This window comes from Macrobrachium nipponense, chromosome 41 (genome assembly GCF_015104395.2).
Source record: "Macrobrachium nipponense isolate FS-2020 chromosome 41, ASM1510439v2, whole genome shotgun sequence".
NCBI lineage: Eukaryota > Metazoa > Arthropoda > Malacostraca > Decapoda > Palaemonidae > Macrobrachium > Macrobrachium nipponense.
The window spans coordinates 21936213-21963930 of record NC_061102.1 but is presented as its reverse complement, the minus strand read 5'-3'; the positions used below and the strand labels follow the sequence as shown (position 1 = coordinate 21963930).

At 38.4% G+C, this 27718-nt stretch overlaps 1 protein-coding gene across 1 annotated transcript in view; it reads left to right on the top strand.

Moving 5' to 3' along the window:
* Positions 1-27718, top strand: part of LOC135212587 (RNA polymerase II elongation factor Ell-like) — a 216277-nt gene that overhangs the window by 137664 nt on the left and 50895 nt on the right. The window contains exon 2 of the mRNA XM_064246131.1: positions 26032-26076. Within this exon, the coding sequence (XP_064102201.1) occupies positions 26032-26076 (45 nt within the window). The remainder of the gene's footprint in view (positions 1-26031; positions 26077-27718) is intronic.

Sequence of the window (27718 nt, the reverse complement as noted above, 5' to 3'; positions counted from 1 at the left end):
TTGCCTTTGTTGGTAGATCTGAATAAGTATACTTTGAAATCAACTTCGTGGAATTGAGCAGATCGATAAAATGAGGACCGGGTCTTGACGGAGTGAAAGGACGAGACAGGGACAACCCCATTCACATTTTTGGGACTCCCCTGTTCTTTGTAGAGCCCAGAAGTGTATAAGGTACATTGATGCCAGATCTCGAGTGCAACGCTGATTCCCATTCATTTTTGTACGTGGCATTGTGCATATTTGTGCAAGGCATTTTCAATTTGGCGAATAGGAATGGCGCAATTATTGAGGGCGTTTGGAATGGCTACGATCTGATGAGTAGTGGTATAAACGTGACCTTTGTGGAAATGAAAGAAAGGGTTTATATATATATATATATATATATATATATATATATATATATATATATATATATATATATATATATATATATATATATATATATATATATATAAATATCTCTCTGGCGGTGACCTTCGGTGTTATTTTCTGAAATCAGTCGTATTTCATTTCCAGGAGAGGCCGAAAGGGAGGGAGGGGGGTGTGTGGGTAGCGGCGGGGAGGGGCCATTGAAGAGGAAGCGTTCTTGGGTATCGGCCAAGGACCTAGAAAATGGTTATGGACGAAGGAAGGTTGCTTTATTATGCTGTGAACTGTTCTTTGCCCAAGGTCGGGGAGAGAGAGAGAGAGAGAGAGAGAGAGAGAGAGAGAGAGAGAGAGAGAGAGAGAGAGAGAGAGAGAGAGAGAGAGAGAGAGGTTCATTGTTTGATATGCTACAATCAATTACAGAGATGAAGAGAAGAAGGGTCTTCATGTTGCTACTTTGGAATGAGACGAGAGCTAAGCTGGTTTGTTTTGTTCCTGCAGTCATTCATTCCTTGCTTTATGGCCTCTCTCTCTCTCTCTCTCTCTCTCTCTCTCATATATCGATTTCGCAGTTGATTCACGATTAAATATTTTACTCAACGTTTTTCATGGTTACTTTAATTCGTGTTGTTTTCGCCTTTAAAGACTTTTCGGTTCTGAGCAAGTGGACATTGATGCCTTCATTTGGCATTATTTACCAATGATTAGAGACCTCTCTCTCTCTCTCTCTCTCTCTCTCTCTCTCTCTCTCCTCTCTCTCTCTCTCTCTCTCTCTCTCAGCAGCACTACCACCTCAAGCAGTGTATTGATTAGCGTGTGGTGGACTCCGGGGCGGTGGAGTGGGGTGGGCAGCAACTCCTCCACTATCCTCTCTCTACCTCCATGGAGTGCTATTACTGCACCCACCCTTTTGCAACCCCCCCCCCCCCCCCGCCCCAGCTTCCCCCCCTTCCCGTACTATGAAGTCCCTACCCCGCCTACTTTTACAACCCCCCTCCCTTTTGGTTTGTCTCCCCCTTTCTCCCCCATCCCCCACAAGCCGAACGCCCACCTATCCTCCACCCATTTGCTACCATAAATTTCCTTGTCCTTTTAATATCTTCCTTTTACACTACCGAGTGTCGGCCTTTTTTCTTTTTTCTTTTTTTTTTTTTTTTTTTTTTTTTTGTTTTTTTTTTCGGGGGGCTGAGATGGGCTAACTGACGAAAAAATGTCTTATGTGTGTCTCCAAGACGCTTATGTTGGTTTTATATAATGTTGCTATGGGTTTAGGAATGGTCTCGATTATTTTGCTCCCTTTTTTCCTTTTTTGAGAGAGGAGAGGAGCGAGAGGAAGAGAGATAGAGAGAGAGAGTTGCCCAACAGTTTTTAATAGCGAAGGCTGAACTGTTTGATAAGACGTTCTCTTGCTATTCTGTAGTTTTTCTTTAAAAAATATATATATATTTTTCTTGATGCGTCTTCGGCATTTTCATTTCCTAGAAATAATGGAAGGCTTCTTGTCATGCAAAGCGCAGTATGACTATTTTCGTTCTATTGTATTGCAGCTGGTTTGAAGTTCCCCTCGTGGGGAAAATTATTTGGGAAGCGCATGGTTTCCATATTTTCCATGGCGGAATTGTCGTGTGTGTGTGTGTGTATGTGTGGTGTGTGTGTGTGTGTGTGTTGCCCGTTCGCTTGAGAATTTTGGTCTTGACATTTTTATGGGTTAATGGAATGGAAAATGTGAGTCTAGGAATAGGTACGTGATGGAAATTTTACACAGCAATAAGGATATAAATACCTGAAATTTGGTATCAGGAAAAGGATGAACGTTTGGTATAAGTGCCCGTCAGTGTGTGTGTGTGTGTGTATATATATATATATAATATATATATATATATATATATATATATATATATATATATATATATATATATATATATATAGACTGGTGAAAATGTTCTTTTACAACAGAATTCCATCTAATAAAAGGAGCCCATAAAAACATATACTACCTTAAGAGAGAGACAGCAGTCTCTGAAATATAGTACTCTTCTCTCTAGATTTTGGTGTTTTATGGGCTCCTTTATTATATATATATATATATATATATATATATATATACATATATATTATATATATATATATATATATATATATATATATAATATATATTTACTTTTAAAAATCACAGTAAATGCACGTGACTTCATGATATAAACGAATACCGCAGGAAAAATAATAGGCAGAAATTTGTACCTAGCGCTTTCGTCCTTTAATGAGACATTGCCGAGGCACAATAATTTCTGACTATTATTTTTCTGTTGGTATTCGCTTATATATACTATTGTGGTGTGTGCGTGTGTGTGGAGCCGAAAGTAAATCGCATAACGCGTTGGTAAAAGAAAAAGACAAAAGAAAAAGACAACCATTTTAGACTGAAAAAAAAAGGGGGCACCAGGAGTATGTAAGCTAGAAATCTGGTACCTTATTAATGACTATGGCACCTGGGTGTAATACTGACGACATGAACGTGTGTGTGTATGTGTGCTGTTTATGTGAGCTGTTGTGTATGTTTTTGAAGGTATTATGTTTGCTAGGGACGGGATGTTTTGACACTAGTTATCTGTAGTGAGCGTTTCCTTTGTGAATTTTTTTTTTTTTTTTTTTACTTGTTACTGTTGTTTATAGTTAATTTTTAGAGGGTTGCTTCTGTTGTATAGGATTTGGAGCAGGTGTTACAGGGATATGTCCCGTGAAACAGTGACGGCAGTATTTAATAAATTTATATGGCAATGATGTCTTTTGGTTGAAGTTAATAATAATTGCACGGGAAGGTTTATTACCCTTAGACTTCAGGTAGCACACGCGGAAAAAATAGATGCGTTGGCCCACATTCCGTTTTACGTTGTAATTATTATTCTTTCAAATAACACATCCGTTCTATTATTAATACTTTCAGGAGATGGAACCCATTCACGTGAAACGAGCACACAGGGCCGTTGGCTTGAAATTCAAGCTTTTGAAATTGTAGTTTACCTGTTTGTTCGTAAAGGTTAACGATCTCTTTTCGTTCGTAGAGGTTAATGATCTCTGTTCGTTCGTAGAGGTTAATGATCTATATTCGTTCGTAGAGGTTAATGATCTATATTCGTTCGTAGAGGTTAATGATCTATATTCGTTCGTAGAGGTTAATGATCTCTATTGGCTCGTAAAGGTTAATGATCTACATTCGTTCGTAGAGGTTAATGATCTATATTCGTTCGTAGAGGTTAATGATCTGTATTCGTTCGTAGAGGTTAATGATCTCTCTTCGTTCGTAGATATTAATGATTGTTTGTGTTCGTAGAGATTAATGATCTTTATTGGTTCGTAGAGATTAACGATCTCTCCTCTTTCATAGAGATTAATGATCTCGTTCGCTCGTAGAAATTAATGATCTCTATTCATTCGTAGAGATTAATGATCTCTATTCATTCGTAGAGATTAATGATCTCTATTCATTCGTAGAGATTAATGATCTGTTCGTTCGTAGAGATTAATGATCTCTATTCGTTCGTAGAGATTAATGATCTCTATTCGTTCGTGTAGAATAATGATCTCGTTACTTCGTAGAGGTTAATGATCGTATTCGTTCGTACATAGAGATTAATGATCTCTATTCGTATAGGTTAATAATCTCGTTCATTCGTAGAAATTTATTATCTCTATTCGTTCGTAGAGGTAAATGATCTCGTTCGTTGTTCGTTCGATCTCTATTCGTTTGTAGAGGTTAACGATCTTGTTCGTTCGTTGAGTTTAACGATCTCATTCGTTCGTAGAGGTTAACGAACTTCGTTGATTGAGGGTAATTTGCATATGGAAATGTGGAAAAAAATTGTGAAATCTGTAATTGCAAGTTAATATGAACAGATGTTGAGATCCAGTTATTTCCTTCTCTTTAGGTATGTCAGCTTGCGGTTCCATTCACGATACCGTTCCTGAATATTTTCATCGATCATTTATTTATTTTTATTTCATTTATTTATTTTATTTATTATCATTAATATTATTATGGCTGTGTATTTTTCAGCAGGTGCTTCTGGTGAATTAACGCTTCAAAAGAGTCAAGATATAGTGTGAATACGGTATACGTATGTGAAAATACCTTGTATGGTTTTGCCATTCGTTTCACTGATCCTTTCTCACCAAACTGGGAAAGGAAAGGCGTCTGTTATTGTACTACTATAATTTTTGCTGCGGTTTCACTCTTAACTCTTAATTAAGTACGCTTACCCTATGACTCACTCAACCATTGATTTTTTAAAGTGAATAACGACAAAATTCCCGATTTTATTAAAAGGAAGAAAAAAGGCTTCTGAATTTTTTTTTCCCGAGAGAGAGAGAGAGAGAGAGAGAGAGGAGAGGAGAGAGAGAGAGAGAGAGAGAGAGCATCACTTGAACGGGTTATTTAGTGTGGCATCTTTTGATTCTCCAATTTTCCGTTTGATGTTTACATAAGAGTAAGCAGTCTCTGCTTAGTCGGGTATTCGTAGGTTTTTCTTAATGTTGTTAACGACTTCTCGGTACAAACTCGGAATATGAATAATTTATGAATGATAAAGACGATAACGGCAGACGCACTCTGTTAATCTTTGTTTGTATAGGTGGGCCCGACGTGTTGATATATTACGTGAGCCCACCCCGAACGGACAAGTAAGCTTTAAGCTTCAAGGCGGTGCACAAGGACCTGGCTTTTGGGGGAAAGGGGAGATAGAGAGGGGGGGCGTGGGGGAAGGGGATGTTGAGACCAACCGAGAGGTAGGGATAGGGATGGGGGGAGGGGGAGGGGGTTTGTGGGGGAGGTTGACTGAGAGGGATGGCAGTCACGTGGTTTCCTTCGGCGGTTTTCCTCCCTAACTTCGACTACTACTCCTCCTCCTCCTCCTACCACCTCGTCCTCCGTTTTCCATTTTAGCTTGCTATGGGTGGATTTTTTTTCCGTGGGAGGGGGGGGGGAGATGGGTTTATGGGAAAGATGTGTTTTTGCCCTACTCTCTCTCTCTCTCTCTCTCTCTCTCTCTCTCTGACATTTATAGCCGTTGTTCATCCTTGTGTTTGCAGTGCGTTTGTAAAGATATACTTGTCATTGGTTTGCCATAAGGGGGCAAAGCAAACCCAGATAGAACCCCGGAATCAGTGACTGGAATAGAGAGAGAGAGAGAGAGGGAGGGTGGGGGTGTCTAGACTGCGTCTGGGGAAAGTCTAGACCCCCTTCTTGATTCACTCCTCTATCTCTTTACCTCCCACACCCTCAATCCTTCCCTCTCTCCTCCTTCCCTCCTTAGGCTTAGTTCGGCGTTTCGGGTGGTTCTTTCCCTTCGTGTTTATAGGAACAATGTGTTATAGATTCATTTAGGCTTAATAAGGAGTAGGTGTTTAGCGAGGATGTATCTTCAAATACTGTAGTATCGAGTATCAATTTATTGATCGGTATCTTCACTTCAGTACAGTACTCTGAAGAGCACTATTTGCCTTGGCCTTTTAGGAAGATTTATTTATTTATTGGCCGTGATGCGTTGCATTGGGGAGAGATTAGAATTATATATGTCTGTTTTTCTCATATTCAAAGCATCCTTTGAGAGGTGAAATAAAAAAAAATATATTTAAATTGTTTTCAAGTGGGGAGAGTTTAATTGATTTTAAGCCAATTTGGTCGTAAATGTCTTGAATATTGTTCGGAGGATTGGAAGTCCTTTCCGTCGAAAAGTAATGTTTGAAATCGTTTCTGTTTTGTTTAAATAAAAAAGTTTAAACTTACAATGCTGTGGACAGTTGTTTTGTAGACGTAATTTTTAAATCAAAAGTTAACACTTGTTATTGTTTTGAAGACGGTACAATTTTTCATAACCAGAATCGGTAGGGAATTTGTCTTACAAAATGGGATGGGCAGAGGATAATCTTGAGAAAGCCGTTGGTACTGTAGCTTAAGCCGCCCCGGGTTAGTCTTAAACACAATTTCAAATTCCTCTCTGTTACTTGTAAACACGTGTTTCGGGAGTATTCGAAGTGACCCTTGATTAGGCCTTATCTTTCCCTTTTACAGAATACAGTAGTAGTGTGCTTGTAAGTTGTCCGTTATTATTGTCTCGGCGAGACAGGGCAGTCTTCTCGTATTTGACTTTTATTAAGTGAATTGTGTTTTCCAAGAACTCGCAATTATGAAAACGTTTATTTTAGGAAAAATATTATATGCGCCAGATTTGTTTTCTTTTATTTAACTTATATCGAATGAAGAGTGTTTTCTAGTGACTCAGAATTGATAAATAGGGTTATTTGAAAAAATAAATAAATACATAAATTTATTTATGACAGATAGGTAGCATTGCAGTTAGGGTCCACTATTTTTCATAAGACTGCAAACGAGTTACAAGTGTAATGCGGAGAAATTTCAAAGTAAAAGTTGGTTTAATAGAAAAATGAATAATCATACAAATTAGCTGTCAGCTTCCTTGAGCCCAGCTATTCGTTATATCCTCAGAATTTGAGAAGATGCGAATGATATTGTTCACGCTTATCGGATTCCAACCTCACCTAGACAGACGCTGCGGGATTCAGGTTAAACTCTTCCTTAAATTTTCTATAGACCTGGAAACCGACTTCGCTGCTGCCCTGCTGCCTGCCCTACCCATGATGTCCTCGAGCGGAATTTCCTTTCTTGAGTAAAAGAGCCCTCGAGCGCTTTAAAACAAAAGACTTCAGATTGAGGGTATTACTGCTGATCTTAGCCGTTTTGCTTTGTTTCGACTGGGACTGTCGTTGGAGGCAGTGTATGTTTTAGATTCAGGCGAAAACTTGACATCTGCAGTTCTATTAATATCTTGAGATATTGATTTTCCTGCCTGAATGACCCGCCAGAATGCTAAATAAGACGGACTACACACAGCCTGCACGCACGTTCGTTCTGCCTGTTGTGTTAACCATGGTAGATGGGGTTCGTGAAAAAAATAAAACAAATATCTGTCATCCATTTTAATATCCACTGTGACCTCATACTCCACAATTTTCGTATGCGGTTTCCAATGAAAGGGTTGAATCCGGGGGGGGGGGGGTGGGGTGTAAACAAGTTACTAATAAAGTTTAAGGTTGCCATCAACCCATCGTGCTTATGCTTGTCATGTTTCTAAAGCAAAGGAATTCTGAAGGTGTGCTTTTAAGCACGCCATCATTCACCAAGAAACAGAAACAATATCAGCAAGTATTTTATTCCGGTAGTTCGACCTTTCGGTCTAGTACAGAGCGCCATTATCGTAATGCATCCTCCTTCATATTTCCATTTAAAGCTGCGATTCGCGGCGGAAAACGAACGAACGTTCCGTGAACGTTGACATTTCCAGGAGCGCTGCGTCGTCGTTCTCCCCGGATCGTTTTTAGAAACGCGGCGATGGATTGATAGCTATTTCGAGGATCTGTGTCCTCGTCCTGTTGCTGCTGCTGCTCTTCAGCGATTCATTTACTTCGTGGCTGTGCTTAGCTTCACTGCCTCAATGACAACTTTCCTCCGGTTGGTTGTGGAGCGAGATTGTTTTCTTCATGGTTTGTCTTGAAAAATGAGATTGTTTTCTTCGTGGTTTGTCTTGAAAAATGAGATTTTCTTCTTCGTGGTATGTCTTGAAAAATGAGATATTTTCTTCGTGGTTTGTCTTGAAAAATGAGATTTTCTTCTTCGTAGTTTGTCTTGAAAAATGAGATTTTCTTCTTCGTAGTTGTCTTGAAAAAATGAGATTTTCTTCTTCGTAGTTTGTCTTGAAAAATGAGATTTTCTTCTTCGTAATTTGTCTTGAAAAATGAGATTTTCTTCTTCGTGGTTTGTCTTGAAAAATGAGATTTTCTTCTTCGTAGTTGTCTTGAAAAAATGAGATTTTCTTCTTCGTAGTTTGTCTTGAAAAATGAGATTTTCTTCTTCGTAGTTTGTCTTGAAAAATGAGATTTTCTTCTTCGTGGTTTGTCTTGAAAAGTGAGATTGTTTTCTTGATGGTCTGTCTTGAAAAATGAGATTGTTTTCTTTGGTTTGTCTTGAAAAATAGATTTTTTCTTCGTGGTCTGTCTTGAAAAATAGATTGTTTTCTTCATGGTCTGTCTTGAAAAAGGATTTTGTTTTCTTCATGGTTTGTCTTGAAAAATGAATATATTCCTGTTATGAAAACTTTGAAAACAAAGTAGGCTTAATTGTCGTTTGGGATTTTCCAGTAAATTATGCCTTTTTGTTGAAGTTCGGGCGAGGGAATCGTTGCATTTTATCCTTGTAACCTTATTTAGTTAAATTATGTCTTGACATTTTTTTTAATCAAGTGTGTTGTTCGTCGAAGGGACATTGAGAAATGATGAATCATATACCATACTCTGATTCATATTCGAGCTTCGAATACATGACTTTTGTCATTGCATTCAGCATTTTATTCTTACTACTTTCGCATTTTATGGAAAATTTACTTTTACTGTAGTATAGTTATACCAGGTATATATATGTAAATTTTACCATAATGTTTTGATGCAGCTTGTAAATGAATAATCGCTGTTCGAATATGGAGAACTTATTGCTGCTTCTTGACTTTTAACTTGAAGCGCATCAGCGGCGTGGTTGGTATGGTATTAGCATCAACCTCGGTGGTCGCGGGTTCGATTCTCGGCCATTCCATTGAGGAGTGAGAGATGTGTATTTCTGGTGAAAGAAGTTCACTCTCGACGTGGTTCGGAAGTCACGTAAAGCTGTTGGCCCCGTTGCTGAATAACCACAGGTTCCATGCAACAAACTTATAAAATGAATTATATCCAAAGCTTATCCAAAAAAATGTCCTGTGTATCTAAACAGACGGGACTCAAAATAAATCTGTTCATGAGGGTCGAATCTCGAAATATTTAAGAATCAGTCTATCCGGTGCATGTTTTCTTTAGTTGGAATTCGGTGTTAAACAATGGGACAGGCTGACTAATATTCGGAAATAAAGTACTTTGAAACTGCAAACGAAAGTGAGAGTGTACATAGGTCTTTAGTCCGGTTTGTATTGCTAAACGGATATGACTCATAGTATGACGATGCAGCTGCATCCAAGAGATTTTGTCATGAGAATACAGCTTTATGAAGACTATTATGAGTCGGGTGGTAGGATAACTACTTCCTTCATGTAAATGAGATAATGATGAAAGGGAGATGGAGTGGAGATGGCTTTGGCATGTCCATCGTTCTTGTGGGGGTTCCATGAGAGTTGGAAGACTCAGACCTACTTAGTTTGGAACTGATGAAGGAAGACTGAAGATTGACGAAGATTAGTGGTGGGGTTTCGTCACGTGGTTTTGAACCATGTTATTAAAAAAAAAAAAGAGACGTAAGATTTAGAGTTTTACTTTGATATATGTATGGAAATTTGTCCTTATTCGTTTCTCAATGTTTCTCAGACAATTTATTCACGAAGGCATGGAAATGACCCCTCCAAATATCCATCCCCTTCCCCTCCCTTCCCCCCTCCCCCCTAGAAAAAAGCGTTGATCACCACTTAGCAGGGAGCAGACGCCTGGCGCCAGACCTTGTCGCCGGGTTTAGGGTGGGTTTTAATGCTTCATGGTAATATGAGGTCATTTGATTACCGCGTTTTTTCTTCTTCCTCTCTCCTTCTGTCAAAAATGAATTCTTTATAATTAGCGAGTCTTATTAAATTTAAATTGATTGTTAGTCTCGTTCCTTCTCCAACAAGGAAAAAAAAAGTGTTGATGAAAACGTTTGTGTCTTTGCGTCGCTAAGCAGTATATTGACCACGTATTGCATGGAATGATGCAATCCCCCTATATGTACAGCTCAGATTTTGTAACGTTTTGTAACATACTTTTATTTCATTTTAGTGTACTGATTAGTGATGCTTGTGGTAGTAAGGCCATTACAGAATAATAATAATAATAAACCTAGTTCCTCTTCATGAAATTTAGGATGCGAGGTTTCTTCTCTTTTAAATGCTTACGATTTTTTCCCCCTAATGTTAGGAATCTACTTTTCGAAAACGGTTGTAAGTCGGTAAGCCTTTACGTTTACCCGGCTGTGATTGACAGCCACATAGTTCTGAATGCCCTTTTCTGAATTTAATCCGCCTCTTCCTCCTCCTCCTCCTCCTCCGCCCCACTCGGGATTAGAAGCTGGTTTATGGTTTTACAATGGGGGAAGTTGACGGTTAAAATTTTACTCCAATCCGCGTTTGATTGGCTGTGACTCGTTTCTCTCCCATGACATAAACAACAAGTACGCCATATTTGCTCATGCTCAGAGACTTTCGTCCATTTGTTTTCCTGCTGCTTGTCGTGTTGGGGGATGCCGCCACGAGGTTCCGAAGGTTGCGTTTTCGACCCATGCTGTTCTCAAGTCTTCCATCCTCAGCGTAGATTGTTTAAAAGTATAAGAGGACATGAATAAAGACTTACTGGAACAGAAGACTGTAAATATGAAGACAAGTCCCGTCCGTCCCCCCCCCCCACATAAAAAAAAAAAAAAAAAAAAAAAAAAAAAAAAAAAAAAAAAAGTTAGTCCTGGAGAAAAGCAGATGGGGGGGGGGGGGTTCACAATCTAGGCAAGATCTGAATTATGAAGGCTGCACTTTAAAGCACGTAAAAAGAATTGTTTACATCAGTGATTAATTAGACAAACAATGATGAAAGCATCAAGGCACCAATAAGTGATTTAATGAGATCTGGGTGAATAACGGCTTACTCTTTCTCTCTCTCTCTTGCTTGCTTGTTCTGCGAAAAGGTTTAATGATGGAGAGAGAGAGAAAAAAAAAATGTTAGCAATAAAGGGTCTTTCTGTTCGTTGCATAATGTCCACGGGACTCTTGCTGTTGCTGAGAAACAGTTATCTCAGATTTCAAGGCCTATAAACTGCTGTTGGAATACTGATGCTCTTTGCTTGGTCCCTGATGGCTTCTTCGCCAGTCCTCTGATGATTATTTATTAACTCTCTCTCTCTCTCTCTCTCTCTCTCTCTCTCTCTCTCTCTCTCTCTCTCTCTCTCTCTCTGTATTTTTCCTTTTAGGTACGTGCGCAGTCATCGGAATTTAATGTTTATAGCACATAAGCACGTATTGTTGTCGGTGCTAATGCTTGTGCTTTTAAGTGAATATCGATTGGTAACGTGGCGAGACGAATGTTGTTGAAATTTTGACCTTTCGTGTTTTACAAGGCGCTGTGGCGTGGGTGTTTCAACACACACTATCTATATCTATCTATCTATCTATATTTTATATATATATATATATATACTATATTATATAATTATATATATATATATATATATATATATATATATATATATATATATATATATATATATCTCGAGTATAAAAGGCCCATTAAAACTCTGGTTTAAAGCTAAGGACTATATATTGGTGGACTTACTGACTCCCACCTTATCAACCTTATCAAGTAATGAATGAGAAAAGAAGTTACATTTGCGAAATATTTGGTGGGAGATATGCCCTTAGGTGGTGACCCCAGGCATCACCTAAGGGTGGCGTATCTCCCACCATATATTTCGCAAATGTTAACTTCTTTTCTCATTCACCTACTTGATAAGGGTGGGAGACAATCTACCGAAATATATAGGCCCATAGCTTAAACCAGAGTGTTTTAATGGGGCCTTTTTATACATGAGACGTATCCTGTTTTTAACATAATTTATTTACACACGCATATTATATATATATTATATATATATATATACCATACATAACATAGTAAGCTAATTCGACTTACATTCCTTGTTGCGTTTCGAGTGCTGGTATGTGCGTATAGTATGTATGACACTTGAATATAAGTTTCTTTTCATTTTATTGTTTTGACAAGGTTATGTACTCGCACACGAAGGAAAGTAGGCCACGAGATTGATTGGAGAAAACAGATAATAGTTTGACGCCATTGAGAGGCCGCGAGTGACGCAATCGCGTAAGAGAAATAATTCATCGGCGCCTCCATTACGCCACTGAAAAGACACTTTGTTCATTGGCGACCATTTTGTCGCTCGCCTTTCATTAATTACCTGGCGGTTTGTAAAAGTCCGTCTGTCGCTTTCATTGTCTGTTCTCAGTGGTCTTGATTCGAAGTTCGCTTCCTGTATCTATCTTACTTTCCCTTTTTTTTTTTATGTCTTTTGTATTTGTATCCATTGCACGTTAGGTAGATTTAGTGATGGTTGCTAAATCATGCAGGCAAGAAAATTTTGTTGCAGTTTTCTGTCAATCAATTCTCACAAAAAGCAGTAATATTTTCGTTAAATTCTGAGAATTTTACAGCAGTTGTAGGCTGATGACTTCCTAATGGAAACTTCCATTAGCGTTTGTAAAAAAAAAAAAAAAAAAAACTTCGTATTCTCTTGCAGTCTTCGAGAATTATGAGGAGTAATGGTATTGTATACATATAAATATATTTTGAAAAAGTCACACATTATTATAGGGAACAGTCTAAAATCCCTTGAACATAAGTTGAAAAAGCTTTCGAAGAATTAAAATGCCCTCAGGCAAATAAAAACGAGAAGAAATGTGTATAGCTAAAATGCAAGTAATTAAGTAATATAAGTATGATTAAGTAAAACGTAGCATTGAAAGGAAGGTCGTTGAATCTATATTCGTAAAAGGAAACTCAAGATCCTCGGACTTAGGATTAGAAAAGTCCCCATGGTACAGATGGTGTGAAGCATTCATAGTTTGGAAATACCGGGTACATGGTCATCACCTGCCGGCTCCAGAGGTCATCCACATTCCAATTGAACCTCGATTCCCAGCCATCGTCGTGTTCGTGAAATCTGTTTCTTTGGAAAAGTGCCAAATTAGCCAAGGAAATTTTGGTAATTGTGTTGGAGTGATGCTGGAACTCTGCCTTGAAGTGCCAAGTTTCAAATGGCATAATTTATTAAGAAAATAAATAAATATATATATATATATATATATATATATATATATATATATATATATATATATATTATTTTATATATATATATATATATATATATATATATATATATATATATATATATATATAGATACACACACACACACACACACACACACAAATAAATTTATTCATTCTGTTTGTATATGAAGCTTTTACGCAAAGCCAAGTGACCTTTAAATCCAGTTTACATAATGGATAGCAATTTCTGATCCTGATTTTATAGACCCGCCACTTTGAAAAATTGATTTTTCGGAAACTAGTGAAGGTGAATGCAGACACACCACCAGGCATCACATGAATTTCCGTCGAGAGAATGCAAGGAAAAGTTTATTCCCACCAGAAGTTTGTTCCGTTATACCGTGACCCTTTAGATCTTGAATTCATATGCATGTTTTTTTTTTTTCCTTCAAGTATAGTTTTTTTTTTTTTTTTTTTTTTTTTTTTTTTTTTTTTTTTTAATACCTTAGGATATTCGCGTGTCTTCACAGCCTTGGGTAGCGACCATGGTAGGTACGGTTTTTTTTTTTTTTTCCACTTAAAAAAAAAAAAAAAACGAGAGCTGGGTAGGTTAGTGCAGCAGAGTTCTAGTTCATCAGTAATGAGATACATTAGCGTTCAGTTTATTCCAAATCTTTACCACGCATACATAGTGCCTCCACTTGTAATTGCTGCTTATAAAAATTGCCCTTAGTAAACGTTCAATTACTTAATCAGCGGTTTAGTAAGTAGTTGTTAAGTTTCTGTCAAATCTTTACTATAAATATATATATATATATATATATATATATATATATATATATATATCTATTTATATAAGTAGTTGTTAAGTTTCTGTCAAATCTTTACTATAAATATATATATATATATATATATATATATATATATATATATATATATAATAAAAAAGAGCCCATAAAAACGCCAAAATGTAGAGAAAATACTATATTTCAGAGACTGCTGTCTCTCTCTTCAGGTAGAAGAGAGAGAGAGCAGTTTCTGAAATATAGTATTTTCTCTCTAGATTTTGGCGTTTTTATGGGCTCCTTTTATTACATGGATATCTGTGGTAACAGAAAATTGTACCAGTCATATATATATATATATATGTGTGTGTGTGTGTGTGTATATATATATATATATATATATATATATATATATATATATATATAATATTAATGTATATATATATATGACTCCCTACATTTTTAATCGCTGCATATTAAAATTGAATAAAAAAAAAAGGGGGGTTCTTGTGAATGAGGAGCTTCCTCTTCGACAGATAATCAAGTGGAACGACCCTATCTCTTTGTAAATCGATTATTAAGATAAAATTACTTAAGATACATTAGCTAATTCCCCGATTCCAGCGAGTAATTGTGTGTCGCGAAGGTGTGTTCAGAAAATGAGGTCAGAGCGCGATGATGTGCTGAGAGGGCGATCGGATGTCTGGTTGGGGGTTAAAATGGGTAGAGAGAGAGAGAGAGAGAGAGAGAGGGATCAGGTGTTGGATGTGGTGGAAGAAGTCCGTCTAAGCACTTTCACCTTTTAAACGGATTCTGAGGTTGAGTGAGACATAAGAAGACGACGAAGTTGATGTTGCTTTTGTCGTAAGATTAACTCGGGGCCTTATACCAACGCAAGCTCGATCTCTCTTGGGGGGGATTCCTTACAAAAGGATGGGTTGATGGGTGGGTATGATAAAGAAGCCCGAAAGACCTCCGCTCATGAATGGGGTGCTCACTCGTTGACAGGGAAGAGCTTGGAGGAGGAGCTTATTTTCTCCTTCCCTGATTTTAATAGCCTGTAGGCCCACCCAGGGCTTATTTTTTTTTTTTCTACGTCCTCTCATGGAAGTTTGTTTTATGGGCCGTGTCGAATAGGAGAGGGCTTCCGTGATCGCCTCCTTTCCCTTATTTGCTTCTTTGTATTGATTTTTTTTTCCTGAGAGGCTACTCAACTTTTAGTCTGTTGATTTAGGTATTTTAGTGTTTATCTGCAAATTCTGTAGGATTCTGTATAAGCGAGACGATGTTTAAATGAATATGTTTTTTTACTTGAGAGGCTACTTAACTTTTAGTCTGTTGATTTAGGTATTTTAGTGTTTATCTGCAAATTCTGTAGGAATCTGTACAAGCGAGACCATATTTAAATGAATATGTAGTTATGGATGAAGAAAACCAAGTACAGTAGTATCCCGGTCTGAATAAGTCAGAGCTATCCGTTTTCTGGGACGTATAATTAATTATGTCTCGTCTCGTTTCATCTTTGCCCCTTCTGACTACCGTTCGTGTAGGGAGTGGTGAGGTGACCATTTACCCGGGACCCACCATTATCTTGACCGTTACCTGCTCGGTAGCGTAGTGTCGGCCTGTAGTATATTATTACAATTAATAATTATTTTTATTATTATATTTGTATCCTAAGCAATAATTGACAAGAGATACATTTTTATTATTACTATATTTGTATCCTAAGCAATAATTGACAGGAGATACATAACAGGCCTCTTGTTTCCCTAATGGATCTTAAAGGGAGTTGACTGGGCAAGTGTGAGCTATCCTTCCTTCTTCTCCAAAGGGAGTATAAGCCTGAATAAATGGTTCATAACAGCGAAAGCTTAGTATACGACATTATCAGGATTGACAAGAAATAATTGGATCTTTCCTAGTTAGTGACCTCCCCTAGGGTATGGATCCACCTGTTCGGCGTTTAGTACAAGCCCGGGCGGGGATTATCATATAGATAAATGACCCCCCAAAAAATATGAGTCATCGATAACGTCCCCAGAAGATCCTTGGGGGAATGAATAAATAAAATTGAATAAATAAATAAAAATAAGTAAATAAACAAATAAAGATAAAGAAATAAATAAAAGAAAATGAATAAAAATAATTAAAATTAAATATATAAAAAACTAATGAAATTAAATAATTAAAAATATACATAAATAAAATAAGTAAATACATAAAAAATAAATTATAATATCTAGGAGAGATCCCAATAATTTTACGTACACATGTATTGGCTGTCTATGTTTCAATTTGCCCCTAATATAGTCCCATGAACCATTGCTAACTTTTTTTTTTTTTGTCGCACGTACAGATCTGAACTGTCTTATTTTGTTCATTTACGCCTAAGATAATCTGTGAAGCAAAGTAACTCTGTTTTTGTCGTGTCTCTCAAGAAGGCAGCTGCCGAGTAGGAGCAGCAGCATCGACCGGCCACTCCTGAAGGCCACCGCCACCAGGATGATGAAGAAGTGGCCGATGTCACTTGTTGGTTGTTGCTGATCGGAATTATCTGGCAACTCGTTAGGAGGGGGAGATATTGTCGTCTCCAGCGGATGTATTGCTTAGGCTTCTGTATAGGGCTGTGGGGTTGTTGGTTGGGGGGGGGGGGGGTTGAGGGGGTGGGGGGGGGGGGGGGTTCATATGGTTCTCGTGGCCTCTTGAATCTTGATGATGGATTGCCTGGTGATGCTTGAGAGAGAGAGAGAGAGAGAGAGAGAGAGAGAGAGAGAGAGAGAGAGAGAGAGAGAGAGAGAGAGAAGTATTTCGACCTTGAATCCCAACGACAATTGTAGTGTAAGCGAAGATATGCCGTTTTTCGGTGTGAGTTAAGAAAGAATTTTATATTTTTTGATGCTGGCCATTTTGTTTTTACGGTGATTGCCGTTCGATATGTAAGAATAACGATTTTGATTCTGTTATGGTTTAATTTGGATGTAATTGGCTATTTGTAAGATATGAAACACCTGAAATGGAAGCATTTTCCATTCTATTATGATACGGTAATACAAACGTAACTTTTTCGTCAGTATATTCACTATCCCGGTGATTTCAAGTGCGCATTTTCTTCGTCATGTGATCACGTTATTGTCGTTTGGTTTTGATACAGTTCAATGATGACCGTAATCAGATAATCACATTAGCGTCCTGCGTTCCATGCACGATTTCTGCAGGGGAAAGCGTTGCGGAAATTCCATTGTATAATTGCTAGTACTGTACTGTCAGCCTTGATAATGTAGTGAGATTTATCAAGATTTTTTCCGTCTTTCACGCTTCTCTGGTTCTCAGTCATGTACAGTCTCTCAGACGCGAGCTGTGGATTGCAACAGAGAGAGAGAGAGAGAGAGAGAGAGAGAGAGAGAGAGAGAGAGAGAGCTCTTTTTCGGACCGAGCTGTGTGTCTCGAAAGAATTTCTTGAAAGGCATTTTAAAAGAAACCCGGGTGTGGCGTGACGACTGCTACTGGAAGGAAGCCTCTGGCCCTTTGTAGGTTGCAAGAAAAGTTGGAAGAAAACCTACCGTAGTAGGGGAAAAGGATTGTCTGTAATCGCATTGTGAAGTTTTAAAGCTGTTGCTTCTGTGGTGTGTTTTAAAGTTTCTTTGTTTGAATATAAAAGACTATACATTGTTGTATGTTGTATTCGTTCAAAGGTGTCTCGCGTTTGGTGCGGTGGTACCTTTATTAATCTGGTACAATTGTTTGTTTGCCTGTCATTTATGTGTGTGTGTTTGTGTGTGTGTGATACGCTTCCATTCTTATAAAGTTGGGAAAGCGTAACTGACTCAATTATCAGCATAGAGAGAGAGAGAGAGAGAGAGAGAGAGAGAGAGAGAGAGAGAGAGAGAGAGGTACAACTGTTTATACTCTGATCGTCTCAAAATAAGTTTTTAATATCAGTCCTCATTATTCTTCGTTTTTCCTTCTTGATGGCGGTTACCTTGGATTGATGATGATGGTAAAGTGTGTGTGTGTGTGTGTGTGTGGGGGGGGGGGGGGTGGGGGGGGGGGGGGAGAAAGACTCGGCGTCCTTTGCCGGAGCAGCAAAAGGGCGGTGGTGTCCTGAGTTCCGCCTTTGCATGACTCACTGAAGTGACTTGTTAAAGTGTAGATGAAATAGAGGAAAGATTAATGTAGTGGCCGGATAATAATCATCATAAATCTCCAGTTCGTTAATAGTACCCCTCGATGTCACACGGAGCCCCATAATTCGATCTGAGTTTCATGAGAATCGAATGACGGATTTTTTTCCCCCAGTTGTGTTAAAGGTCCGTGGGCTGTCTTGACCAGTTTTTAAAGAACAGGTTAAGGTCGGTCGGTCGGGTGGTAGCTGTGCGCGCGTGCGCGCCCTGTTTGCCCCAACGCCAAATTGCTAATAGGATGAGTCTGCAATCATATCCCCAATGCTCGAGGCAGAGTTAAAGGAAATTCTCCAGTTGCCGCACTCGTGTCTGCGATTGGGGAATAACCAGATCATCAGTCTCTCTCTCTCTCTCTCTCTCTCTCTCTCTCTCTCTCTCTCTCTCACACACAGAGTTGTATTTGAATCATATTGAATACTTGGAAGAAGATAAGACACGTTTTAAAGATGAAATTTTCCGTGTGTGTGTACCTATAGGTGTTTCATTTCATCTTAATCTTTATAATCGTAATATCTTTTGAGGGTAATCTGTTACATCCTGGTCACCCTAAGAAGTACCTTTCTTCGCATTTGAACTTTTACCATTAGTAGAGTAAATTAAATAAATGCAATTTTTTTCCAACTTACCCCGGATGAAACTTCTTATTGCTGGAGGGTATTGCGAAGCTGTGCTTGCTGTATTTAGTTCTCAAGCATCAAATGACATTGGTGTTGAATTTCGTCCCCCGTTTGGCTGGTCAAGTTTATTGTCATCAGTATTAATGAGGAATATGGAGAGAGTTCACGTTCTTTTAAAAATGAGGGTAAAATGAGACATTTCTCCGGAATGTAAATCTTGGTAGATTGTTATAATTACACGTGAGATCTATTATTATTATTATTATTATTATTATTATTATTATTTTATTTAGTAATAGCATGAGGAATATCGGGTAGGTTCTCGAAAGCTCTCCTTTGTATATAGGTTTCTAATATATATTTAAATTTACACCATTGTGGATATCTTCACCGTTAATATTATTATTATTATTATTATTATTATTATTATTATTCCTTGAGTAAAACGAACTCAAACTCGATTCCCTGGGAAGATATAGCAATCACGTTCTTCTAAAAATGAGGATTAAATAACACCCTTTTTCCGAGTGTAAGTTTGGCATAGTTTTAAAGTAAACTCTAAATCCTTTATCATAAGTATTATATTATTCCCGAGTCAAGAGAACTCAAAGTAGGTTGCCTGAGAAGAGATTGCAAAGTCGTTTTTGAAGGTCTAGACGTGGTTGAGCGTTCACGCCATCTGATTTTGTGGATGTCCCATGATATGACTGGGACTGTTTACAGGATTCACTCTTATTGGCTCAGGTATACAGGAAGAAAACTGTGCTGGTTTAGTGAGTTAGGTTTGTTTTATGTAGACTTGAACGTTGCCATTCCTTTAAAGTTGTAAGAACGTAGACCGTGATGCCAAGGCAACTGATTACTGATGTAGACAATAATTATAAATCTTTCCTGAGGTGACGTTCTTAAAGGTTTAAAACAAGCTCCTATCAAACGTAGGGTGACCAACAAATGAATCATTTGATTCGTCGCTTTTTTTAATTTGGCGAGAACGCTCCCATTTCACACGCTTGTAGTAGGAGGTATGCAAGAACCTTGAGGGCATCATACCGTGGCACAGTGCCAAGTCGTATAGCCCGTTCATGAGGTCGTGCTCGAGTTTTGTTTATTTCACAAGGCACTGGATCTAGATGATGACGCTCTCGCTCTCTTAACACGATCGTCGTCGTATTATTATTATTTCCTGGGAACCGCATGTGTGTTTTATTGTCTAGAGAGATGTATGTTAGGTTACCCGACATCAAGTGGAATGAGAATTAATGTAATGATCATCTTAAAGCATGAAAACTGTGGAATTGTGTATAAGTAGTACGGCTTGGTCTGAAGAGAAAATGAAACGTCAATGCTCACTAAACAGGAAGGAACACTTTAGACCTAGATATGAGAAGAAGAAGAAAATATGGCGTCTATTGTTTTGCTCTCCTTTGAAGACACAAGATTAGTGATGTAAGGCTTCTTCAACCTACAGAGGCGGTCGAATTTAGCTTTCAATTTCTCGTTGAAGTTGACAGTGTCCCAAGATAAAGGCGTTCATATTTATTGTTCGTTGTCTGATGTCGAGTTCTTTGTAACGGGAAATATAGTTTTTATTGTTTTATAAGTTAGTTACCGTACTCGGCTTTGCATAAACAAAGCCTTCTTCGTGGGGCCACACCACAAGTAAGGGTAAGGGCTGCAAGGGCTAGTCTTTGTCTTAGGTAGCCTCAAGAAATGTTGAAGTTTGTGGTGGTGCGGAAGGGTGAGTACCCTCCCTCACCCCCCGAGTGTCGGGGGGGTTGGGGGCCCGGAGGGATAGGTTGAATGACAACCTGCTACGTTTGAACCCTACAGTGTCAGCATTACTCCTCACTCTGGCATTGTTTTTGAAGCCTGGCATCAGAAATGCCATCTAGTGGTTATTTTCTAGCTTGGTGTTCCTCCATTGTCTTGTCCTTTTCATACTTACCTTTTGCTAAGTCGAGAGGTCACCTCTCTCTCTCTCTCTCTCTCTCTCTCTCTCTCTCTCTCTCTCTCTCTCTCTCTCTCTGTGGCAGTAAGTAACGTTGTTGTTTTTTTCTAGCGTGTAGGTTAACAAGTGAAAAGGTTATTACCAGTTTGAAAAACGTAAACACAGAATAAATGTTGCACATGATACTTCAACCTTATAATTACGATTATAATAAGTGTGAAGGAATACGAGATGGGTTCTTTTTCAGTTTCCTCAGTTATTCAGACCATTAGTCCAATTCAGAATCTTGATGTTTTAACAGGAAGACCTTGAATGACGTTACTCTGGTTCAGGACATTTTTGCAATTATGTTAATTTTAGTGACATGGACTTTGCTCTTAACATTATTTATTTATTTATTTTACTGATGTCAGTTCTAACGAGCGCTAAAGATTTGACAAATTGATCAATTGATTGATAGATTAGATGTAGTCAGTGGGCGTCACAGCATGTAAAGTGTATTCGAACTCACCCCATTTCGGTATCGTTTCATGAACTGAATTTGATAATTGATTATTGAAACATCTACTTGTCATCATTACTCGTATGCAGAAGTCTCGTTTGAAATATTGTAAAATTCCAGGGAGAGAGATTGGAAAACCTTCAAGAAATCGCCAATTCATATGTACACCATTTGTTGTGATGTATTTATATAATTTGCATAATAACTGGTAGGGAATAGAGTTACTACGGAGAGATTCATTTGTATGGTAATATACGCTCTTGTCCCGTATTTAACGGGTATGGATGTGCTTTTTTATCATACCGATGGCTGATAAGCATGAGGAACGTCATTTAGGATACCTACCCGGTAACTCAGCCTTGCTCACTATGCGTCTTGGGAAATAATTATTGAACTGCTTCATGATTTCCTTACTCGGGGTTTTGTTTTGATTGTCTTTTTCACTAGACTGAGGGCAAATCTATATTCTAAGTATTAGTAGTAATATTATTGTTACGTCTTATTACTTGTAAAGGGTGGATGTTGTTTATTGTAAAGGATGGATGTTTTTTGTGGTGAAGGATCGGTATTGTTTATTGTAAAGGGTGGATATTGTTTACAGTTTCAGTATCCATCTTTGGAATTAGGTAGATTACTGTATTTTCTTAAATTGCATGTGAAACCTAGTTTATACCGGAAATAAACAATAAATTACCGTTTTATATGAATAGGTCCTCTTTAGGTCATTTGTGACTTCTTGATTTCACTCAAGGTCGTCAGTATCCTCCGGCCCTGGAATCCTAGGGTCATTAGTCGGACTTGTTGAATAGGGAAGAAAGACGTGGCACCTCCCAGGGATACTTTGCAGCTAGGATATCCTACTGATTCTATATATTATATTATATATATATATCGAGAGAGAGAGAAGAGAGAGATAATATGTTTATGCCCAGTTGATTACTTTTAGACAATTTAGTTTTGTACGTTTAATTTAATATAATAGATAAAATCGTGCCGTGAATCACACTCGCTTGCATTTGGAAATTTTCTAAAAGCACTCTGTGAGGAAGTTTCTCATTGGACGAGCGGATTTCGCGCTCGGCTACCAATCCGGTGGTCCGAAGTTCGTTTCTCGGGTCGGCCAACGCGGAACCAGGGGAATTTATTACTGGTGATAGAAATTCATTTCTCTATATAATGTGGTTCGGATCCCACAATAAGCTGTAGGTCCCGTTGCTAGGTAACCAGTTATTGGTTTCTAGCCACGTAGAAATATCTAATCCTTCGGGCCAGCCCTAGGAGAGCTGTTAATCAGCTCAGTGGTCTGGTAAAACTAAGATATACTTAACTTTTCAACTCTGTGAGGAGGAATGATTACTGAAGGTACAGAATACTCCCTGAAACTTTACCTGCTCCGTCGCAATGTTATTGAACGAAACGAGTTTTGAGGTGAAGCCTCTTTTCCCCGAAAATTCGTAACCTTCGTATCTGCCTGGATTCGAAACTTTTCGACCTCTGAGCCATTATTATTAAGACTCTGGCAAACGCCAGCTCTTTCTCCGTACACTCGATAGCCCACCTGTTGGCAGATGATTGCTATATTGAGACAGGGGGGTGGGGGGCGGCTCTAAACCCATGTCGTGGCTACGTTTCCGTCTTTTTGCAGTCTTTCGCTTCTTATGCTTATTAATTTAATCAAATTATTTCTGAGGCCTATTGGAATGCTATTATCGGTGAGATAGTTCTTCCAGTGTTGTTTCTTTAGAGGAATTTCGGCTCTCTCTCTCTCTCTCTCTCTCTCTCTCTCTCTCTCTCTCTCTCTCTCTCTCTCTCAGTATGTTTTAATCGCTTTGATTAAGTTGGTATTCATGCAGGGGTATGAAACTCAAAAGATCGTTTTTAACCCTGCTTGGCTCCTAATATAGTTATTTTTTAAATAATAATAATAATAAAACTTGTCTATTTAGTTCTTTGGTTATCGTTGGTGTGGATTTAAGCTGGGAATTTGTGAAGGAACTGACTCTCTCTCTCTCTCTCTCTCTCTCTCTCTCCTCTCTCTCAGATGGGCGGAGGAAGAGGAGGAATGTAGATGTATCAAGGCGGCTCAGGTATGAGGAAAATCGTTGCCAATATTCACCAAAAAAGATCAGCGAGGAAGAGCGCGCGGAGATTTTAAGTTAACTTTTCCTGGAATAGGAACGGAGAGTCTTTTTCTCGGGGAGGAATTGTCCTGTATCTTTCTTTCCAGGACGTTTAGCTTTACAGTGATCTGATCGTGACGATAACCTGGAGTGATTGTGGAGTTCCTCTGACCCTGAATATGATTTCTCTTGTACTGTGAAAACGGAGAATTTTACTCGCAGTTTATTGCATAGTTTTGAGTTATATGATTGTGGCAGTAATCTGGAGTAATCTGAGTTCCTCAGAGCCTACATGTGATTGGTCTTGTATCGGGAAAACGGAGACTTTTACTTAGAATATAGTAATGCCAAATTCGTCTTCCTCTACGAGTATGTGGAAAGCCTCTCCGAAGTTGTTAAGGCATTTGTAGTCCGACTGACAACTCTTATCAGCATGGTTTCGGTGCGAGTCATCATTTTGTTATCTGTGTCCACCGTGTTCCCTTCAAGTGCTTGAAGTTGAGACGTAGTACCGTCTTCAGAAAATGAGTCTGGTTTGATGCCTAGCTAATGACGGAGTTCACAAGACTCGAGTGGCGGTCGCCTTATCTCGTGGAGCCATGAATTGTAACCAGCTTCTCCTTATCGGAAAAGGTGTAAGTTTGCCCGAGTTCACGGCGCTTGATAGTATGTCTGAAAGCCTTGTTTTATTAATTAGCTAGGTATATAGTTCTATGAGGGCGTGGGGAGCACCATTGTTATTGAGGGTTGTTCGACCAAGTTCAGTGAACTTGTGCTTAAACTTTCGTTAACGTTTGTTAAGGCTTAAGAATATATATATATATATATATATATATATATATATATATATATATATATATATTATAATATATATATATATATATAATGTGCTTGTGTCTTTGTGGCTGTGCGCGCGTTTTATGCAAGTTAAATATGGCAATGAAAGTTATAGATAGATAGCATTCCTTAAGGCAGGCGGTGACCCTGTTTTCGTATTATGTATTGACCATACAACTTATGCCTATAATATGCTGAACATATCACGGGAGTTCGCAAACAGAACGAACGTTAAAGCTCCATCGGTAAAGCAAAAACGTACGTCGGTAACGTAACGCTCTGCCGAAGTTAAAGTGATGTTGGCATTCCTCGTACGGAAGTGGACTGACTGAACACCGAACAAAACCGGTATAGCTGTCAATGTTATAATACGTATAACCTCCAACTCGAATCAGACCGGAAGCTACCGGTATGAAAGGGATGTTTATTTATTTTATTTGCGTCTCATAATCATGCGAGACAAATTCATGTAAATGATGAATAGCTGTTACTCAATAGTTATTGATGAGTTAACTTTTGTTGGGTATCTTGTGTTAGGATGATAGAGGCTACTCTCTCTCTCTCTCTCTCTCTCTCTCTCTCTCTCTCTCTCTCTCTCTCTCTCTCAATGATGAGTAGCCGTTACTCAATAGTTACTGACGAGTTAACTATTGTTGGGTATCTTTGTGTCAGGATGATAGAGGCTACTCTCTCTCTCTCTCTCTCTCTCTCTCTCTCTCTCTCTCTCTCTCTCTCTCTGCCAGCGGGCATGACCTTGGTCAACTGTGGATGAGCGTACTCGTCAATTGCTTGTCTGAAAAGATCGAGGAAGATTGTATGGAGATGCGAAGAGGAGAATGAAAACAAAGAGAGAAGACCACCATTAAGAGAAAACATAGGCGTTCTATGAATAGCATAAAAGCGTGTTGTATGCATCATATTGGAAATTATGCCAAACGCGTCACCTGTAATATAACTTTGACCTTATTATCGTTGCAAGTGATAAAACTAATTGAGTTATCTTTTATGTAACTTCTAACATTTTCAGTGGTAGTTACCTGTAACATTTTCCTTTCCTTGTTGTAAATTATCCATGCATTCGCCACATGTGTTATGTAATAAAACCTTGATCAAGGTGTTGGATGAAATTTAGTATTGCCACAAAAATGATTTTTTTCGAGTGGAGTACTACGCCCAAAAAAAATTTTTTCGATTGGAATACTGTACCAAAATTATTTTTTTCAGGGAATAGTATACGAAAAATTTTATTTCAAGTGGAATACTATATCAAAGACATTTTTTATTTCGAGTGGAATATTATATAAAAAATTTTATCTCGGCTTGAATACTACTTTATATAGTTTGTCACATTTTCATTTAGACAAAACAGTTTTTAAGTGGATTATTCAAGTGTTTAGAAAGTCCGTGTACTTTGCAACTTTGAATAGTATCTGGGCCTAACCGATATTCTTGGTAGTTGTAGGTTATTGGGTTAAAGCCTGTCTGTCTTTGGGGAGTCGTGCTGCCTTCATCCATCGGCGTTGTCATGCGGAGAATAGATTGCTCTCTCTCTCTCTCTCTCTCTCTCTCTCTCTCTCTCTCTCTCTCTCTCTCTCTCTCTCTCTCTCTCTCTCTCAGGTTATTGAGGATGTTAGGCAGCCTGTCTATTCATGGCATCGAATGTCAGCATTTTCATATTGTAAAGTGTATATTTATTTTTTGTTGTATTCCATTAATACAAGTTTTACAAATCTGTTAATAATGTGAATTCTTTCTTCTATTTTCAGAACAGCGCTGCAAGTCCAAAGATTGCCTTTAGAAACCATGAAGGGGTGAGTATTTTTGTGTGTGGTTCTTTATTTAAACGTTTGATTTTTTGAAGAACGTGTCACATTTCTTGACATAATATTTCTGTGAGTTTGAGACATGAAATTCTTTTCATTTGTTATGATCCTTTGTTTCACACTTTCCCAATTATAAATGCATTAATTGTTTGTGCCACTTATAAAAAGGTTGGGATATGGAACTCAATTCGTCACGATTTGGGAATAGTTTCGAATCGAACAGTTAGATTAAATGAGGGAAAAGTGGTGAGATGAAGATCTTCACGGTGGAAATGTAAACAAAAGGAATCTCATACTCACGATGAAACTGCTGTAGAAGATGGATTGAAACTTTTAGGTATCAGTTTTGTAGAACTGTCGAGTCCGAGTATACATATATCCGTCACTCCACAAACCGTTGGGGGGGCCTGGGGGTGGGGGGGGTAGGATTGCTGGGGATATCCTGTCGCTCTGTTGTTCAGTCCGTCCAAGAGTTGTGAAGAATATGTGGAATTTAAATGATAAGGAACGTTCTTTTTTCCCACTTCCACTTCCGGACTTGATGAAAGAAAAATTATTCATTGCTCTCTCTCTCTCTCTCTCTCTCTCTCTCTCTCTCTCTCTCTCTCTCTCTCTCTCTCTCTCAACTACCACGTCATTCCCCCTCTCAACCTTTCATTAGAAAGAATGTAGGAAATCTCTTGCGCTCTTGGATTCTTTATTCATATTGTGTGTGTGTGCGCGCGCGCAATACCACACTTATTATACAGAGTTGCGCTAACACTTTTTCAAAGAAATGCTATTGTATATATTCTCATTTCTGAGATGTGTAATTCATAGTTTTTTGTCGCTTCGTCCTTTTAAAATACGTAGAATTCACATATCCTGTGTTTGCGTCATCGCTTTTGTACGTTCGTGTGTGTGTGTTTGGAAATAGGGGATTTCCTTTCCCGAGCAAGATCTGCTAATGCCCATAATGAATATGGGCATATTCATTGCCCATAATGAATATGGGCAATGGTCCAATAAACTCTTTGGAAGATGTGTTTCTCAGAACACATGGCAACAACAGAGAGAGAGAGAGAGAAATCAGGGTAATTTGGAAAAACAAATGATTCGCTTGGTCGTATTTTGAAAGGCGATTTTTGTTTGCGAGTTACAGGACGACATAAATAGAATTCAGAGTAGTTATGTTGCTGATGACGTCACTGCAGCGTCCCGGCAGGGTCCCGGCGATGGCTGCTGACGTCATCGCAAGCCCTTGGGAGACATTATACACGTTTGTAGGACCTTGCCGCGCTGTTAAAAGGGAGCGATTCTTTCTTCGAATCCTTAGATTCCTATCAGTAGAAGGAGTTCTGCATAATATAGATTGTGAGATAGCACTAACTTTAGTAGTGTTTATTGGTTCGAAATAGATACGGAATTGAGTGGTAGTCACCCCTCTCTCCCTCGCGATCTTTATATCTTCCTTGTGTGTGTGTGTGTGAGTGTGTGATTGTAATAGCCACGTTGCCCTCTTAACTTCTCGAATTCTCCGCGCTTTTATGGATGCGCTGGTCACTACAAAGCCTTAAGATCCAAGTGCAAGATAAATGAAGAAACTATGACCAGTAGATTCTACCTATGCATACATATCTTCTCCTTCCTG